This window comes from Protomyctophum parallelum, assembly GCF_964188405.1.
Source record: "Protomyctophum parallelum genome assembly, chromosome: 8".
Classification (NCBI taxonomy): Eukaryota; Metazoa; Chordata; class Actinopteri; order Myctophiformes; family Myctophidae; genus Protomyctophum; species Protomyctophum parallelum.
The window spans coordinates 35204907-35221903 of record NC_139703.1 but is presented as its reverse complement, the minus strand read 5'-3'; the positions used below and the strand labels follow the sequence as shown (position 1 = coordinate 35221903).

General features: G+C 44.7%; 1 protein-coding gene across 1 annotated transcript in view; it reads right to left on the bottom strand.

Annotated features, from left to right (window-relative positions):
* Positions 1-16997, bottom strand: part of atp2b2 (ATPase plasma membrane Ca2+ transporting 2) — a 145493-nt gene that overhangs the window by 79351 nt on the left and 49145 nt on the right. Inside the window, exons 2-4 of the mRNA XM_083771716.1 lie at positions 14996-15196; positions 9127-9384; positions 3758-3883 (exon numbers count right to left, since the gene is read on the bottom strand). Of these exons, the coding sequence (XP_083627842.1) occupies positions 3758-3883; positions 9127-9384; positions 14996-15196 (585 nt within the window). The remainder of the gene's footprint in view (positions 1-3757; positions 3884-9126; positions 9385-14995; positions 15197-16997) is intronic.

Sequence of the window (16997 nt, the reverse complement as noted above, 5' to 3'; positions counted from 1 at the left end):
TTATTTATTTTTCCTATACATTTTGTTTTTAATTATTAATAATTCAAAACATTTTCAAAAACACATTCCCCATAAAAGGTTTTCAAAACACATTTGAGCCCCGCAAAAGTGTCCTCCTTTCTGAGGTCTTGCAGGTGGCCACCCTACTTTGAAGAGGAGTACGCCATTCATGACCGGACCTCAAATTTGAGGTCCGGGCTAGGCTAGGCAAATAGGCTTAATGCTCCGGTTCAGTCTCTATCCTTGTATTACTTTACCCCTATGCCACCCGAGTGCCCAGCCCTATACCATCCCTAAAACACAAAATGGGTACATTTATGTGCCATCCTCGTTTTCTTCAAGGATTTATTTTACATAAAAAAACCAAAGCTGCAAATATCCATTATGAATGAAAGCCACTAACATAATAGAATATTGTTAAAAGACCAGAGTTAACAGCTAAAAGGAAGCGCCGCAATTTCTCCAATAACAGTTAATTGTTACCGGTTCCTATTTAGTGAAGAAACTTCACTATTACCAGCAGTAATGTGTTGGGGTCATTGTTAGGTCTTCAGATTCACATTTAATTATCTTCGGACAAGAAGACTGGAAGCTAGCAAGGTGGTGCTTTAGATAAAGAATGAACGGAACATCTATAATTAACTTCGCCAGGAAAAACTCAATTAGCCTTTCTGCATGCGCGCGCACACAGACACACACACACACACACACACACACACACACACAAACACACACACACACACACACACACAGAGGCGGGCCTCGATGCCGTCGTAATGACTGTTTTTACACTTGCTAAAAATAGCCGATCTACAAGCTCACAACGCGTCGCACTATGACACGTTGTGAGCTTGTATGTCTATTTTCAGCATGCAACCAAGTGTAAAATGACTTATAGACCTACTGGATCTCTTGTCCCTTCCTAACATTCTAGCATATAGTTTTTATTTGTTGACAAAATTGTTAATATATTTAGTCTTAGTTTTAGTCATCATAGCTTAGTTTTAATTTAAGCAATATTACACGAGAGGTGTGGTTTAATGTGATTATTGCCACGACAGTGATGCGGTAAGGAACGAGAGAAAGTCGATTTCAGCAAGCATCACTGAAGTGGCAATAATCACGTTAAACAACACCCTCAAGTGTAATATTGCAATTCTACAAGTTACCCTTGTATAGGCTTACCTTTAGGCTAGACAGCCTACAAAAAGGATGCTTGCTCATTTGTGTTCATAAAGATAGCCTGATGAAGGCCGCATAGGCTGAAACGTTGCTACATTTCCCTTTAAATAAATTGGTGGTCACTGCATTTGAAGACAGAGTGCGGTTGTTTTTTCCTTGTTCATTTTTGGGGCACCGGACCCTCTCCTACGCACCTGTCGCTTGTAGGTGTGCAAAAGCTTTGCATTTCATACAAGTTACCCTTAAAACTAAGAAAATCGCTGAAAAAAAATATTTTTTTAATGACAGATGTAGTCACTACGACCACAAATGTCCCAATAAACTAGCTAGCTTAGCTAGCTCTGGGAAAACAGAGCAGCTGAATTATTTGTTTTGATTAGGTGGTGAATGATGCTGGTTTGATCCACGGCTAGAAGCCGTTTCAACCAATCAGATTACTTCCTCGAAACGACCTGTTGTAGAATTAGTTTTCGTCAGTGAAAAAAGGTAGTCGCCGAACATTTTTCGTCTTAGTTTTAGTCGACGAAAACAACACTGATGCCGGCCGGGTATGTGTATCCTTGTATGTTGCAAAAAAGTTGGTCATTAATTTTACGGGGTACAAAAATAAACAAGTTGAAATATGGAAATACAAGGATGCTGCCCGACAGACATGTTAGGGAGAGCAGCCTCCCTCCCTCCCAACCTTATCCACACTGATATTTCAGTATAATTAAGCTATTTAGACCCGAGCTCGATTCTTCTAAATCCTGACAGTTTTCTGAAAAAACCCATGTTTCTATGCGAGTGGTTCTCAAACATTTTCATGTCAAGGACCCCAAACAATGATATCTGAAAATATGTTGTTCCAGGGACCCCCCAGAAGCAGTTAAAAATGTTCACTCTGAAAGAATATACAGTATATTCGAAATTTGCACCACATTTTCACGATTTTTCAAAAATAGCAGATCTACAGGCTCGTAGCGTGGCACTCGGTGCCGCACTATGAGCTTGTAGATCTGCTATTTTTCCATAGATAAAGTATAACATAATGCTTAAAACACCAAAAGGGGTTCCCGCCCTGAATGGGTTAAGGGCCTGTTGTCTTCCCTCAGAGGGAAATGTCATGACAGCGTGACTTGAATAATAGATCGGATTTGTATGCGATCATAATAGATTCTGTAGCGACAGACAGCAAAGTAAGCCTGAGTGACTAATATGTGATGTGACTAATCTCTGCCCACACAGACCCCTGTCTGTCCCGGAAAACCTGACATTTGAGTACCTGAAGCTCACGGTGAGAAATAACTCCCCTACTTTGTTTTCGGCTGGAGGCAGGCAACTCTCGAACCCTCGTCTTTCTCACCAGTGGCGTGCACCGATAGACACTAGAGGGTGCTAGAGCACCCCCTGCCCCTTTCCCTCTGGACAAATGTGGACAAATGTACACAGTGTACACTGTACACTGTGTACAGTATGTGGACCATGGTGACATTGATCAATTCTTGATAAAAAGCTTCTAATATATTATTTAGGCCCCAAAATCTATAAATGTCACACTATTAAGGCAACCGGCCGGTTCCACGTGCTGCACAATGTGCCCTTTTTTCACTAGAGCACCTCCTCCTCTAAATGTCTCCTCTGTGCACGCCACTGTTTTTCACAGAAACGAAGAGGAACATTTTGTATTTCCTTTTAAACCACTTAAAGGACAACTTTAGTTTTTTTCAACCATGGTTCATGTTTTAGGTTGTTATTAGAGAAAGTAAAAGATGTGTTATTTATTTTTTCATTTGCTGCTTTCTTTCGTTCGAGGGATTTCAGCCGTTTTTGACAGGGGGGCGGGGGCATTCGAGCATGGGGCTAAATATGTATTTTTTTTTACATTTTATAGCGATTTATTTTGTTATTTTTTACTATAGTCCTACCAATAAATTACATCTGGCCACAAAGGATCACGTGATCTACTGAATGTGTCAAACTGACATATTGAGCCTATGACACACAGTGTGTCTTCCCCCCAGTAGGCTACCTTAATATTCAGTAGATCCTGTGATCTTTTGTGGCCTGATTTAATTTCTTGGGGTCTAGTAGGACTATAGTAAATGATAAAAAAAAAAAATTGCTATAACATTTTGTAAAAAAATAAGTATTTAGCCCCATGCTTGAATGCCCCCGCCCCCCTGTGAAAAACAGCTAACATCCCTAAAATGAAAGAAAGCAGCAAATGAAAAAAACATGAACACTCATATTTTACTTTCTCTAACAACAACCTAAAACATGAACCTTGGTTGAAAACAACTAAAGTTGTCCTATAAGCCCTGCACAATTTGTCATACTTTCAATAAATGGGAAAATAATAACTGATCATTGCTTACACAATGCATCGCGATGTAAACATAGCGACTTGACAAGTTAAGATCTGCTAGATTAGTTGTTAAAGATTACATGGCGATAGTGGGGTCCGGGGACCCCCCCAGTGGTCCCCGAGGGGTCTCCGCCGGCCCTATGAACAGGCCGGAGAAAGAGAAATGGGCGACACATACCAGACAACACCATGGGGTCCTTGTAAGAGAAATGGGCGACAGACACATACCAGACAACAACATGGGGTCCTTGTCCGCTGCCTTCCCGACGTGGTCGGACTCTCCGGTCAGAGAGGACTCATCGATCTTCAGGTCGTTGCCCTGGATCAACACGCCGTCCGCAGGCAGCAGGTCACCTGGAGGAACACACAGCAACAACAAGCCCACACAGCTTTCAATATGTTGGCTCTATGTGGCATTAACTGTAGTTCCCAGTGGTGTAAAGTAACAAAGTACCTTTACACTGTAGTACATTTGATGCAAATACTTTTATACTTTTACTGAAGTACATTTGGAATTCCGGACTTTCACTTGTAACCAAGTATTTCTATATTGCAGTATTGATACTTTTACTTAAGTAAAGCATTTGAGTACTTTTTCCATCCCTGGTAGTTCCCCTCCTTTCCCAGAAGGGGACATAATAAGGGGACATGTCCTGTTTCAGGTCAGTTTTTGTTTTTTTCTTTTGTCTTCAACTCTGCAGTTCCATGGACCTCTATCATGGACCCCTCAACTGCAGTTCCATGGACCTCTATCATGGACCCCTCGACTGCAGTTCCATGGACCTCTATCATGGACCCCTCGACTGCAGTTCCATGGACCTCTATCATGGACCCCTCAACTGCAGTTCCATGGACCTCTATCATGGACCCCTCGACTGCAGTTCCATGGACCTCTATCATGGACCCCTCGACTGCAGTTCCATGGACCTCTATTATGGACCCCTCGACTGCAGTTCCATGGACCTCTATTATGGACCCCCAACTGCAGTTCCATGGACCTCTATTATGGACCCCCAACTGCAGTTCCATGGACCTCTATTATGGACCCCCAACTGACTATGGAGTGTGACCGTGGACCCAGGGGCGGTTATTAGCTCTACTCAAACTACGCAACTGCGTAGAGCCCCGAAGGCTAGAGGCCCAGAGAGTTTCTCCCTGAAAAATGTCTAATATTGCAGCCCGTTCCGTTGCAGTTGATTTTTCACCTATTAGTAAGCTGTGGTCGGTTTGGGGCCGGGGGGACTCCCCAGGGGGCCTTGTAGTCTGCTATGCCGTTTTGCACGCACGCACAAAGCACAAACAGCCAATCTTCCGCGCGCGCGCAGCAAGGGCCCCCTGACAATCCTTTGCTTAGAGCTCCCTGATTGTAAATCCGGCCCTGCGTGGACCAGGCCTCTTCACGGAGCCTTCACAGTAGTGTTGTTTTTGGCAGCAAATTTAGATTTTAGTTTTAATCATAGTCTCTTGAATAGTTCATAGTTTAATAGTTTTAATGATATTTTAAAATATATTTCCGTGAACGGAAATGGCAGCTTCCGTACACAGCTCATTGGGGCTATAGTTCCAGACTCTATATAGCATTCGGAGAGTGTAGTTTTAACAACATTCTCCTCAGTGCCCCTCCTCCTCCAGTACTGGCCTATGTTTAGTGCAACAAAAAACCACAGTAGAAGCGTAACATGGTGCCATGATGTTTGTTAGATATGGTACAGTACATATGTTATGTTACATTATGTTACATAATTATGGTATGATGACACCACGCATCAACTGGCTCCAACAGTGGTCTGTTTGAACCGTCAGGGATCAAAGTGCAGGCAGATTCACTTTCCTGGAGCATTTCTCTGCAATTTGTTGATCAAAGAGCAAGAGTGGAGCCCAACAGCTACTATTTCATTAAACTACACACCCCGCTCAATCCCATCTATCAGTCTACTGAGTGTCTTAGTTACTTGTATTATAGCAGTGTGTTATACAGCAGTACACAGTAAAGTCCCCTGTGTTTTAATGTAACTCCAAAGAGTGTACCAATTCATTGACAAACATGCAAATGTAATTTATATATATTTTTCTACTCGGTCTGTGTCTCACAGGAAGGCTGAGGGCAGTTCAGAAACCCGTCCACCAGCGACATCATTGATGGGGAATCCAAACTGCAGGATTTCTATTCCTGAGGTTTTTCTTATTATAATTTATTTAATCACCCTAACGATGATGTCACTGGTGGACGGGTTTCTGAACTGCCCACAGCCCTCCTATGAGACACATCTTATATGAAGATAGGTTGAAAAGTGGTCCTTTAAATCCCAGCATCCACATTGAGGGGAAAAGCTTTCGCAGGAAAAATAGCAGATCGTCAAGCTCACACGACATGCTGCCTGTGACGTGTTGTGAGCTTGTCGATCTGCTATTTTTCCTGCGAAAGCTTTACCCCCCTAAAAAACAGAAAACAGAAAAAGACCATCGCATAGGGCCCTCGCATAGGGCCCTGAGGGTCTCCATCGCATAGGGCCCTGAGGGTCTCCATCGCATAGGGCCCTGAGGGTCACCATCGCATAGGGCCCTCGCATAGGGCCCTGAGGGTCTCCATCGCATAGGGCCCTGAGGGTCACCATCGCATAGGGCCCTCGCATAGGGCCCTGAGGGTCTCCATCGCATAGGGCCCTGAGGGTCACCATCGCATAGGGCCCTCGCATAGGGCCCTGAGGGTCTCCATCGCATAGGGCCCTGAGGGTCTCCATCGCATAGGGCCCTGAGGGTCACCATCGCATAGGGCCCTGAGGGTCTCCATCGCATAGGGCCCTGAGGGTCACCATCGCATAGGGCCCTCGCATAGGGCCCTGAGGGTCTCCATCGCATAGGGCCCTGAGGGTCTCCGGTCAACCGTAATGTGACCATATTCCAGGGGCTGCCATCGCGCAGCCTCCAGCTTTTTCACCAGAGGAGAAAAACTGATTTATTTTGTATAATTATATAAAAAAATAGTTATTAATAGCACAGGCAGACAGTTCACATAGAGCATGTCTGAAATAAAGGTCAGAGCTGAAATCGACATGTAAATATGAAATAAATGCTTAAACATGTAGCTAGGTGTAATGTTAGAGACAACTGAACAACCAATAATATGTCAATTTGAAGCTATCCCTGCTTTCATACACGCTGGGCACAATATACGCTGTAGAATGCTGTTTTGGGCAGCATATTTTGATTTTAGTTTTAGTCGTAGTCTCTTGAATAGTTTTCATTTAGTTTTAGTCACATTTTAGTCACCTCGCAGCACAACGCGTTGTGAGCTTGTAGATCGGCTATTTTCAGCATGCAACCAAGGACTTAATGTTAGAGTCCACAGAAGTCAACCTTTCAAGCCTGTTTTCTCAACTCGCTGTTTTCTGCAAGACATTACTCTATAAGCCATATCTCCAAAAATTATAATAAAAAAAAATCCAATGGCAGTCCCTCAGTCAAATTTAGTCAAATGTAAAAAAGAAGAAAAATAATGACTTATTGTTTGTCAAGGAGGGCCACAATTTAGCAGACGCTTTTAATCCAGAGCGACTTACATTAAGCAAGAACAAAAAGCATGGGAATACATCACATAAAAAGCATTTATGCTTATGAAACATGCATAAGCTAAGAAAGTAACAGTGGAATATCTATATAATGAAACTATACATATATACTATACTATGCTATACATATGTACTATGATGTGCTATGACTACATACAATGCAATTCTAGTGCTGTCTACATAACATGCTATAAGTCTGTATCAAATGCTATCTAAGTCTACAGAACTGCTATCTAAGGGGGTAGGGTAAGTGCTATGGGCCATGATGGAGTCTGAAAAGGTGGGTTTTCAGACTACAGCAGAAGATTGGGAGTGATGCTGCAGTTCTGACTGCAATGGGAAGTGCATTCCACAGTTTTGGAGCCAGAAGGGAGAAGAGTTTGGGACGTGTGAAATGCAGCTAAAATGTCTGGCAAATAGACCAGTCACCCACGTATAAGAAGAAGAACCAGGTAGCTCCCCCTTCACGCAACACTATCTGGGTTTTGAATGACGCTTCCAGAACACAACGTGGTTGTGGCCGTCGCTCGCTGCCTGCTTTCTACTAACACATCAAGGTGACACACAGGCTGACAGGCAGCACAGAGCATGCAGGCAGAGTGCGCCACGGGATGGTTATATATTTTATAATACATTAGGCTACATAAACGCTGCTGCCTTCTATCACAAGGCATTTTATTTACATCATGGTTTTACATAAACCATCGCTGATTAGCAGCGCTTTGTAGGCGAGGAGGGAGGCTTGTTCAGGAACTCCATGGCTCTGCATCAATGTAATAAACATATGCGCTGTGGGCCATTCACCGTTTTGCCCATTTACCCGTAAAGACCACCTTAGATAGCATTTTACAGATTTATAGCATGTGATGTAGACAGCACTAGAATTGCATTTTATGTAGTCATAGCACTTTATAGTAGAAACTCCACTGTTACGTTCTTAGCTTACGCATGTTTCTTGATAACTTCTTTTCATGTATGTGATGTATTGCCATGCTTTTTGTTCTTGCTTAATGTAAGTCGCTCTGGATTAAAAGCCTAATTGTAAATTGTAGTCTAAGCATATGTTGACGAAATTGTCAATACATTTAGCTTAGTTTTAGTAAAAATAGCTTAGTTTTCTGTGGCATCTCGATGGCAGAACACCGCCCAACAGCAGGTAAGCACACCCCTGGAGGCCGGCAGAGAGAGAGAAGAGGAGCGCACCAACCTCTAGGGCGGGTACTAGAGGGTACGTACGTCCCACGTCACCTCTTAGATCAGCTGGAATGCGCGTCAGCTGTTTTCAGTCAGACGCGCTAGGATTCAAAAGGCAGTTCTCTCTGCCGGTCTGCCTCAGTAGAGATCCAGGCTCCAGGGGTGAGGCAACACGCTGTTGAGCGAGTTGGGCGGTAAGTCGAGAGCCACAGTTCATGATCCCATTCTATGTGACTAATATGAACAGCAATATATTTATGGTGTCTTATCCTCTGCCCTACCAGGCTTCTACGACGCTCGCGCTAAGCGCGAGCTTGACGGACTGTCAACTGACAGACTGGTGAAGAGGAGGAAGAGGAGGAGAATAATAAATACAGTTACGACTCGTGGGATGGAAAAGGAGGAACCCGGTTCCGACCCTAGTACACAGAGGGGGAACCAGAGTAAGGGTACTCGTCCCCAGCTGAGTAGCGATACTCCCCATGTATATTGAGTGCCGCAGGGCTGAAGACGAACAGTGTTTAGATCACGCCGTTGATGTCCAGAGACTCGGTCCCGAGACAACGGCAGTATAGCACCATCGTGCGGAGAGAAGGAGGAACTGACAATACCTGTATATGCCCTGCTCTGCACTGACAGTACTTGAAACTGAGTGATAAAGACTGTTTTGTTAAACTGACTTTTGTGATTAAACGCCTTGGAATAGGCAAACGTCTTTCTGTCTCCTGGGTGTGTGTACCAGTCGCCACATTTCATTTAGTTTCCATTTAGAACATTTTCCGTCGTATAGTTTTAGTCGACAAAATCAACACTGCTTCTCAGTCTCACACCCACCGTATTTGATCTGCGCGATGTCCCCCACCACGATGTCGGCCACGGGCAGCTGGATGACCTGGCCGCCGCGGACCACCTGGAACTTCTGCTCCTGCTCGATGCGGCTCTGCAGCCCGCGGAACTGCTTCTCCTTGGACCAGTCGTTGAAGGCCGTCACCAGCACCACGCACACCACCGACAGCAGGATGGCCGCACCCTCGATCCAGCCCGCCTCCGCCTCGCCCTCGTCCTCCACGCCCGCCTGCACCGTGCTGCAGCCTGGGTGGAGGGGTGGATGGAGGGGTGGATGGAGGGATGGAGGGGTGGATGGAGGGATGGAGGGGTGGGTGGAGGGGTGGATGGAGGGATGGAGTGATGCAGCCGCATGCGGTGGTGGTGGTGGTGAGAGAGGGGGAGGGGAAGAGAAAAATGCAAAATGTGGAACCCATTTAGACCGGAGGCCGTTTTTCTGAAAAACCTATGTTTCTACTGTATGTCAGCGGTGCTCAACTTTTTTCATGTCAAGAACCGCCCAGAATTATATGTATTTGGGACGCTGACCCCCATCTGAAAATATGTTGCGTTCAATTCTTATTTTAAACTTGGTGTCAGTAAAAAGGAACATCACAGGTGCAGCATGGTGCCATGGTGGGCATATCATGTTTGTTTAAATTCTTTTATAAAAATGATGTTGTAGCAAATTCAACATAAACAAGGCGGAACCAGGGCGGAACAAGGCAGAACGAGCCTGCTGGTGAATTTTATTTCCAGCCTGGGAACGTTGCCGCCTGGGATAGAGAAGCTACAGGACAGAGCAGGTTGTCAGTAGCTGTGTCTGGTGCTGAGAGTAGAGTAGAGCGCACGCACGCACGCACACACGCACGCTCAGTAGATGTCTCTGGTGCTGAGAGTAGAGCACCGCACGCACGCACACTCAGTAGATGTCTCTGGTGCTGAGAGTAGAGCACCGCACGCACATACACTCAGTAGATGTCTCTGGTGCTGAGAGTAGAGTAGAGAGCACAATCAGACAGTACAGAGGGTTTGTAGCTGTCCGTGGTGCTGAATAGCAGACGGTCACATCGCAGCAGACCACTATAAGGCAGGACAGTGCATTACTGTAAACATTGCTAACACAACATGCTTGGGCGTTAATTTGCAGCGGTGGAACGTAACCAAGTACATTTACTTGAGCATATCCGATATAATGAATTGCTGTTATGGCCGATAACCGATATTACCGATGTCGATATGATATCATTCTGTAGTGACAAATTATTCCATTCTGAAAAATACATATAACAGGGTATCTGCACTGCAGGCTTAGACAAGTCAGATTTAACTTAAATACCTTTATATTAAATATAGTGAGCTTGTAGATCTGTTCAAGCTGTTACTTTGGGCTTGTTTATCAGTAAAGACCGACCGATTAATCGGACCGATTAATTAATCGGTCTGATTGATTAATCAAACCGATGCCGATTAATCTAAAAACAACAAAAAGCGTCCGATATTTTTGTTAGGGGGGCGGGGGCATTCGAGCATGGGGCTAAATATGTATTTTTTGACAACATTTTATAGCGATTTATTTTTTTATTATTTACTATAGTCCTACTAGACCCCAATAAATTACATCTGGCCACAAAAGATCACAGGATCTACTGAATGTGTCAAACTGGCATATTGAGCCTATGACACACAGACTGGGATTTTGAACGTCCAAATGACATTTTTGGCCTCGCTCTGCGCCCTTTCATATTATGGAAGCCGTGCTGAACGCACACACATATGGCATACCACGTTCCTGCATATTTTAGCATTGGGGGAGTGTCCATATGTTAATTATATTCGCAAACTATTAAGCCCCTTGACCTAAAAACACTCGCATATACCGATTACACCTGGGTCTGACCACCTCTTAAATGCAAAGAGCAATGTTTGATTTGACACAAAAGCGCTCTGTGAGCTGCTCAGCGGTGTTGCCATGTCTGTTTATTATAAGCGACTTTGGGCATCTTTTTCTGTAAAGTTGCTTATAAATATTGGTAGTTGTGGTTGCTTTTCTTGTTTCTAAAGTGCTTATTTGGGCTTTTCTCCTAATGTTGTTTAAACCAGTGATCCTCACACAGTGACATTCCCATGTCAAGGACCCCCAGATGAATGCATTTGCCCAACTAATTTCCGATACCCGTACCCGCCCCGCCCGTCAATCATCAGTTCCGCAACCCGCCCGTTACCTGAGATTTATATAAAATTCGAAAACCAGATCCGTCCCGCCCGTCAAAAAATGTACCCGTTACCCGCCCCGTAGCCTGAGCTAACGCTAGACATTTCTGGCCTAGATGGGATTGCCGCGGTTCAGAAAAACGCGCACCCTGATTGGTTCACCGATCTGTTCGTCACCCCCGGCCTCTCCCCCCCCCCCCCCCCCCCCCCCCCCCCCCCAGTGCAGCACTGGTATTGTGTCGACCAGAAGCAGAAACCACTGGTTGATGGAGTATACCATTCTAACAGACTGTCAAAGTTATTTCCACAGTCGGCACACGTTGGTTTTTTTCTTAGATGGTGTGGTGGGTTCTTCAGCCATTCTCCTCATTTTTCTCGCATAGCCTTGTTTGAATTCCACTGGTAATAATTTCCTCACTGTGTTATTTTGAGGGGTGCACACCACTCAGAGCCCTGACGTCACATCATTTGGAGCAATCCCACTTTTAGATGCAGTGCAGCCCATGCGTAAATCCAGGCTTTCATTTTTCGCGCAGACTAAATGAAAGCCTGGGTATCGAGGCTACCCGCCCCGTTACCTGTTCGTATCCCAGGCACCGATAGCTATTATTGACTTTATTTCATCCAACACCGCATGTGTGGTGGTGGTGGGCGGTAGCAGATCTACCATGAGCTCACAATGCATCACATTGCGACAACTGAGTATTGTCAGTTTAAACAGCTATAGTCAAATAACATTCTGCACAGCACATTCTATACATTCATTCAAACTATGAACTCTGACTGCAGGGGGATATATATATAAAACAGCTACAATTACTAAAACGAAAGAAAGGAGCAAATGAAAGAAAATCCTTTACTTTCTCTAATAACAACCTAAAACATGAACCTTGGTTGAAATAAACTAAAGTTGTCCTTTAATAACTCCATGAAATGCTAAAAAGTAAGGCAGGCAGTTGAAACCATCATCACACTCAGTGTTATTACAGTCTGACCAGCCAAACCATAGGGGTATTTTGTGTCAGTCGTGTGTGCATGTCCGTGTGCTACGCACATGCGTGCGTGCGCATGCTTGTTGTTTCATATGCCGACAATTAAAGTCTTTCATGCTTATAGCTGCAGCTAAAACCTTTCAGATGTAAATGTGCATTAAGTCAACCGACTGCTGTACTGTTTCTAGTCTGCGTTCCGTTTGGACCTATTAAACAGAAAGACATGAGCGGTGGAGTCTCTCTCTCTCTCTCTCTCTCTCTGTCTCTTATAGGCTAGCTATCTCACTGTTTACTGCAGCCCCCACACCCCCCCGCCCCCCATCTCAGCACCAGGTCCATTTGAATGTAAATCAAATCAATTCAAATGCGAGTGTGAACGAGGCGGTTCAGACTCATATATACAGTATATATGTATTCTTATCAGTGTGAATCACTGATTTCACTCGTGCTTATTCATACCCGCCTGGAGGTTTTGCCGCTCAGACTTATAGAATGTGTTTGGTATGAGAGGGGGCGGGGCTCACGTACAATACCAACCAAGTATCAACCCCAGATTTTCCTTCTACGCATTAAAAGGCAAACCTGATTAGTATGCATGTGCAGATGGCTGCAGTAATTAGCATAATGATTCCTTTTAGCATTTCTATGCGTTTAAGCAAGCTAATTTCGTCGCCGACACTACTAGTCGTGACATTTTCCTCATTGGCTGCATGGCTTTTAAGCCAACGGGGGACTCCCTTCCCAATCCCATATCCCTGAATGGGCACAAAAGCACTTAATGCACTCTAAGGCCTCATTCACACCTAAAAGACACCTTGTTAATGGCCGCCCCAATGCATTTCCAATGGAAGTCATATGGTTTGACCAAACATTTTTGTTTGATGGCTGTGTTCTGCCCCCCTCCCCCCCATTAATCAAAAATGTTTGGTCAAACCATATGACTTCCATTGGAAATGCATTGGGGCGGCCATTAAGACACAAGACACGGACAAGACAGGTGTCTTTTAAGTGTGAATGAGGCCTAAATACGCACAAACGATCCAACATCTAACGGTAAACATAAACAAAAATAACTTTGTAGTAATAATAATCGTGATATTGCTGAAATCACCAATCGTACCATCAAATGGTCGCATTCCCAGATTGGTTGTGCTGGCATGCAGGGTAATGGAATTCCATTAAAGGTACTGCATGGGAGAGATGATTGATGTGGCCGACTCAGCAGCTTGTTCTGCCCCCCCTGTCTTCATTTCCTGTTTCATGGCCGGCAGAGCTGTTGTACGTATGGGAGCCCGCACGGAGCTCAAGGTTATTTCACTACTCATTAACCTTCACACAGCTTTATATACGCACGCACGCACGCAAGCAATTGCACACACACACACACACACACACACACACACACACACACACACACACACACACACACACACACACACACACACACACACACACACACACACACACACACACACACACACACACACACACACACACACACACACACACACACCAATGTACCTTTCTCTTGATGAATCCACTGACTGTATACTGACTGTATACTGTGACAGGTATTGAAGTCACAAGTAGCAGTTTGACACTCACTCTTCACTCACTCACTGTGTGACAAACGTCATGGTCTGGTCTGTGTGTTCATGCGTCATGCATGTTTCTGTAGCAATGGTCCTCGGGTTAGGTTTCTGGTTAAAGGACTTCAGTGTTTTGTACCATACTATTGTGTCCCCGTGAGACACTAGTACTGTGTTATGGTTGGGAATGTGTTACCGTGTGTGTTCCTTTAAGGTCGGCCCGGGGGGGAAGTACTTCCGGGGGAGGGCGGAAGCACGTTTACTAGGGGGGCTGTTGCAAGGGGCCAGCTATGCACTCCAATGTTGAAGCGCTGGGCCCTAGTGGTAAGGGGAAGGACTGCAGGCGGACCCGTGGATTCTTGACGAGGAAACCCCGTGCAACCGAGCGCCCAATGTTAAAGCCCAGCTGCACTTCCGCATTTGGACACCAAAATTTGGTGTCCAAATGCTGAATCAGCGAAAATATGCGGAAATAGAAGGTACTTCCGGCAGCCTTCCGGGTGCTTCAAAACGCCACTGAGCAACTTCCACTGACATGAATAGCGGAGGGGGCGGAGCCTCGCGCCAGTTTAGTCTCTATCCTTTTAATACTCTATGGGCTGTTGTTGTTCTGAGCCATTGGGTTTGGCTAGCATTAGGCTATTCATTGCTATCCAGCCTTTACAACTGTGTGCCTTGTTGTTATCTCGTCTATTTCTGAGGTTACTGGAGGTCAATGCTTAAAGTGTGATTACCTTTGAGAGGATTAAGCATGTTTATCTAAACCCATCGAACCCATTAGTGTCAGACCATCAGATCATAGTCTGATTTTGAAAACTAAATGGCTTTATGTTTGTGTCAATCTCCAAAACGTCATGGTCTGTGTGTTCATGCGTCATGTTTGCATGTTTGGAATTGTAACAGCTGAAATCAGCAATATAACAATATTCGGGTATTAACCTGAGGGCCACATTATACGTGAAGGTGAGGGCCGCATGTGGCCCCCGCCGGGGCCGGCAGTTGCCCATGTATATGCTACAGGTGACCGTCAGTCAGTCAGTCAGTCAGTCAGTCAGTCAGTCAGTCAGTCAGTCACTCACTCACCCTCGGCGGTGCCCTCTCCAGGCGGCTGGTAGAAGGACAGGCCCAGAGAGATGATGGCGGCCAGCTCCAGGATGATCAGGGTCACGTCCTGCAGAGCCTCCCAGACCAGCTCCATGAAGGTCTTGGCCTTCTTGGGAGGGATCAGGTTGGGTCCGTACACCTCTTTCCTCTTGTCCAGGTCCACTGGGTCGCCCCCCAGACCTGAGAGAGAGAGAGAGAGATTAACAGTCATCGCAACCAGTGTTGATTTCGTCAACTAAAGCAAAATATGTTCGTCGACTACCTATTTTCATTGACGAAAAGAAAATAGAAACAAAATAAAAAATAAGCTAGGATGACTTAAACTAAGACTAAACTGGCCATGCATTGTCAACGGCATTTAATGTTTGTGTTAGGACAATGTTTGTGTTTACACAAACCCTCAAAGACATAGGGGCTAGCACCCCTCAATAAAACATGAATAATGCTCATCTGTGGGGGCAGTTTTCCTGCCACACACACACACACACACGTGTGAAGTGAGGGGCGCTCTTATCATCATACATCAGCATGGATCATCTCATTCTGGCCAATCTTAATTTGCGTCCTCACTTTTGTCTTCACAAAAATGTGTGTTTACAAAAATGAGTGAGAGAGAGAGAGAGAGAGAGAGAGAGAGAGAGAGAGAGAGAGAGAGAGAGTAAGGCATTGCTCCCTGTTGTCTTGTCTCTCCAACGCTGCTTGAATACACACATGTGAAATTGACAGTGTTAATTGTAATTAACGCAGTGTATGGGTGTCAAAGAAATATAGATAGACAATACTCTAATGATCTGCCGTTCTTTTCTTCTGCTCACCCACACACACACACACACACACACACCCTCACACACACACACACACACACACACACACACACACACACACACACACACACACACACACACACACACACACACACACACACACACACACACACACACACACACACACACACACACACACAGCAGCCTCTCTAATTGCTCGTCTTAGTCATAGAGTCATGACAGGCTCCACATGGCTCTCAGAGTCTTACATAATGCCTTTCAAGAGAGGCAAAGCCTTTCTGACCCCCCCTCCCGTCCTCCTCCTCCTCACAAGCCAAGAGCCGCACAAGTATCTCCCTCTCCTCTGCCAGGCTTTAAGCACACGTACGGCAGAATACTATTAGCATATCGTTTAGGAAATTAATCTGGTGGATAGCACCCATGCTGGATTAATGCATTATGGGTTAATGACTGATGATTTGTGTGGATTCGGTAATAACTCCAACCCCCGTAGCGTTGAACTGTTGAACTCCATCCACCTCCGTGAATCACGATGAAAAGTGCAGCCATAACTACAGTATAATGCAAGTTTCCCCAATGAATATAAAATCAAATTGCATTGTAAATGTTTAGCACAAAGGTTGAAGTTTGGCTTAGATCTTTATTATTTCAATGCTATCAAAGGCAGGGTAGCTTTTCACATGCAGCAATGCATTACTGGGTCATGTAGAAGCACATGCAGTGTTGTTTTCGTCGCCTAAAACTGATGTTCGTCGACTACCTTTTTCCACTGACGAAAACTATAAATGAAAACTAAGCTATGATGACTAAAACTAAGACTAAATATACTATCAATTTCGTCAACAGATAAAAAAATAGACTAAAACGTTAGGAAGGGACTAGTGGACAAGAGATCCAGTAGAAGTCATTTTACACTCGTTTGCAGGCTGAAAATAGCAGATCTACAAGCTCTCAACGCGTCGCAGCGCAACACGTTGTGAGCTTGTAGATTGGCTATTTTCAGCAAGTGTAATTATGAGTGTCATTATGACGGCATCAATTAAGGCCCGGCAAAATACATTTGTTCGACTAAATCAACTGTAGATTTAGTCGACTAAAATCTTATGATATTTAATCGACTAGAACTCGACTAAACACTAAAACATTCCAGGTGACTAAAAGACTAAACCTAAATGAAAACTATTCAAGAAACTGAC